This window comes from Erinaceus europaeus, chromosome 3 (assembly GCF_950295315.1).
Source record: "Erinaceus europaeus chromosome 3, mEriEur2.1, whole genome shotgun sequence".
NCBI classification, from domain to species: domain Eukaryota; kingdom Metazoa; phylum Chordata; class Mammalia; order Eulipotyphla; family Erinaceidae; genus Erinaceus; species Erinaceus europaeus.
This window is the reverse complement of record NC_080164.1, coordinates 43,532,555-43,534,338: the sequence shown is the minus strand read 5'-3', so window position 1 is coordinate 43,534,338 and position 1,784 is coordinate 43,532,555. Positions and strand designations below refer to the sequence as shown.

Sequence of the window (1,784 nt, the reverse complement as noted above, 5' to 3'; positions counted from 1 at the left end):
TGTCTGGGCACAGTTGTCAGGGTCTGTAGAGATGGAAGTGTCCTTTCTGGTCACCATTTTACTGTGGGGAAAGGGGGAGGGGACAAGGAAGAAGTAATAGAGGGTTTGAGTCTGGGAGAAGAATACTTCATGTATAGTAACCGTAAGTTAGGGGGAGGTTCTGGTTGAACAGTTGATATGCTTGGTTGTAGATATAGCAGTATAGGGGTGGGGGGAACAGACGGCTATTTAGTGGGCATTGGAATTTGATTCTAGAACTCAGCAGTGATAGACTGGGGCCTTTGGTTCTAGATGCTACCCCCTGTACACACAGCCAGGGTCCCTCACCTTCATTCCTTTATCCCCTAGGTCCTCTGGACACAGATATGCAGCACACGGCCCGAGAGACCTCTGTGGACCCAGAACTAAGACTAAGACTACAGGAGCTGAAGACCAAAGGGGAGCTGGTGGACTGTGGACTCTCGGCCCAGAAACTGCTGAACTTGCTGCAAAAGGACACGTTCAAGTCTGGAGCCCATGTGGACTTCTATGATGAATAAGCCTCTGTCCTGGGCTTCCTGGGACTTTCTTCCCCCCTCTCTCAGGCACAGCCAGCAGCACTGTGCCTCCCCATATCCTTCCACAGTGGCACTGCCAGCCCTGCCTTACCCATACACAGATAAGCATCTGCACCTCCAGGCCTGTTAGCCCTGAGGACCTGGGTTAGTAGAAGGTTTAGGAGAGAGACATTGTAGGTGTTGGTGTTCTCTCTCCTCTGGAATTTGGGGGTGGGGAAAGCAGGTCAAGAAGCTGAAGTTTGAGAAGCGAAGGTACCCCCTGCTCCTCCCTGAGGTTTATGTATGAGAAGAGAGATGAGCTGGTGTCCTGTGAAAGGGCTCGTGTAAATTCAGGAATGGCCTGGAAGGTTGGCGGGGTGATACAGGCTCTGACCCACAGGGCTGCCCCGTGCTCAGGACTCTTCAATTTCACATTCTCAGTCTGATGCTATCTCCCTCCCTCCAGAGGGAAAGTAGGAAGGCAGTGCAGGTCCTGGAGAGTTTATAGACATGCCAAAGGCAGATGCAAATAAAATGTGATTATCCTTTATTGAGGTCTGCTTTTTTTCTCCCAGAGAGTCATGAGTAACTCCCCGGTTTGCAGTCACTCTGAACTGGAGGTGATGCCCTTAATTCCTGGAGTTGTTCTGGGGCTGTCTGTCTCCTCTCACCCACCTACTGGTGAGCCAGGTTCAAACAAAGATGGGCATGCCCAAACAGCCCTGCCTTCTTTGTTCTTATGCTAACCCTGCCCACCTGAGAGACATCCAGAGAAAGCAAGTGCAAAGAACTGTTCTGCTGTTGTACATGGTGCCTGATTCTAACCCAGGACATGGGCTTTACTGATGAGCCCCCACTCCTGGCTTCTGACCCGTTTTTACGACTGTCATCCTGTCTTCTGACCCGTTTTTACGACTGTCATCCTGTCTTCAGCTACTCACTTGACTCAGCCAGCCCATTCCACAAGCATGGAGCCTCCCATGGTTCTCTTGGATTTCCAGATCTACCCCTTGCCCATATGGCAATTCTCTGAGTGGGTCCAAATCTCTTAGGAGTCTGGGTATATGCCCTCTTGGTAAGGTGCATCTGGCCTGTGGTCCTGGTCCTCCGTGGAGTGGGCTTGTGACCAATGCATCTTTAGAGGGGGGCCCTGAGACACCGGCGGTGCAACCAAAGCCATCCTGCCAGTTAGTAGATGAGACCTGGGCTGGAGCTTTGTAGTGAAGGTAGTCCACACACAGCCAGCCA

The 1,784-nt window shown here is 51.6% G+C and overlaps 1 protein-coding gene across 1 annotated transcript in view; it reads left to right on the top strand.

Annotated features, from left to right (window-relative positions):
• The window catches only part of SPR (sepiapterin reductase), a 6,825-nt gene extending 5,739 nt beyond the window's left edge, over nucleotides 1-1,086 (top strand). The window contains exon 3 of the mRNA XM_007523678.3: nucleotides 349-1,086. Within this exon, the coding sequence (XP_007523740.1) occupies nucleotides 349-539 (191 nt within the window). The 3' untranslated portion in view covers nucleotides 540-1,086. The remainder of the gene's footprint in view (nucleotides 1-348) is intronic.
• Nucleotides 1,087-1,784: the final 698 nt, after the last annotated feature.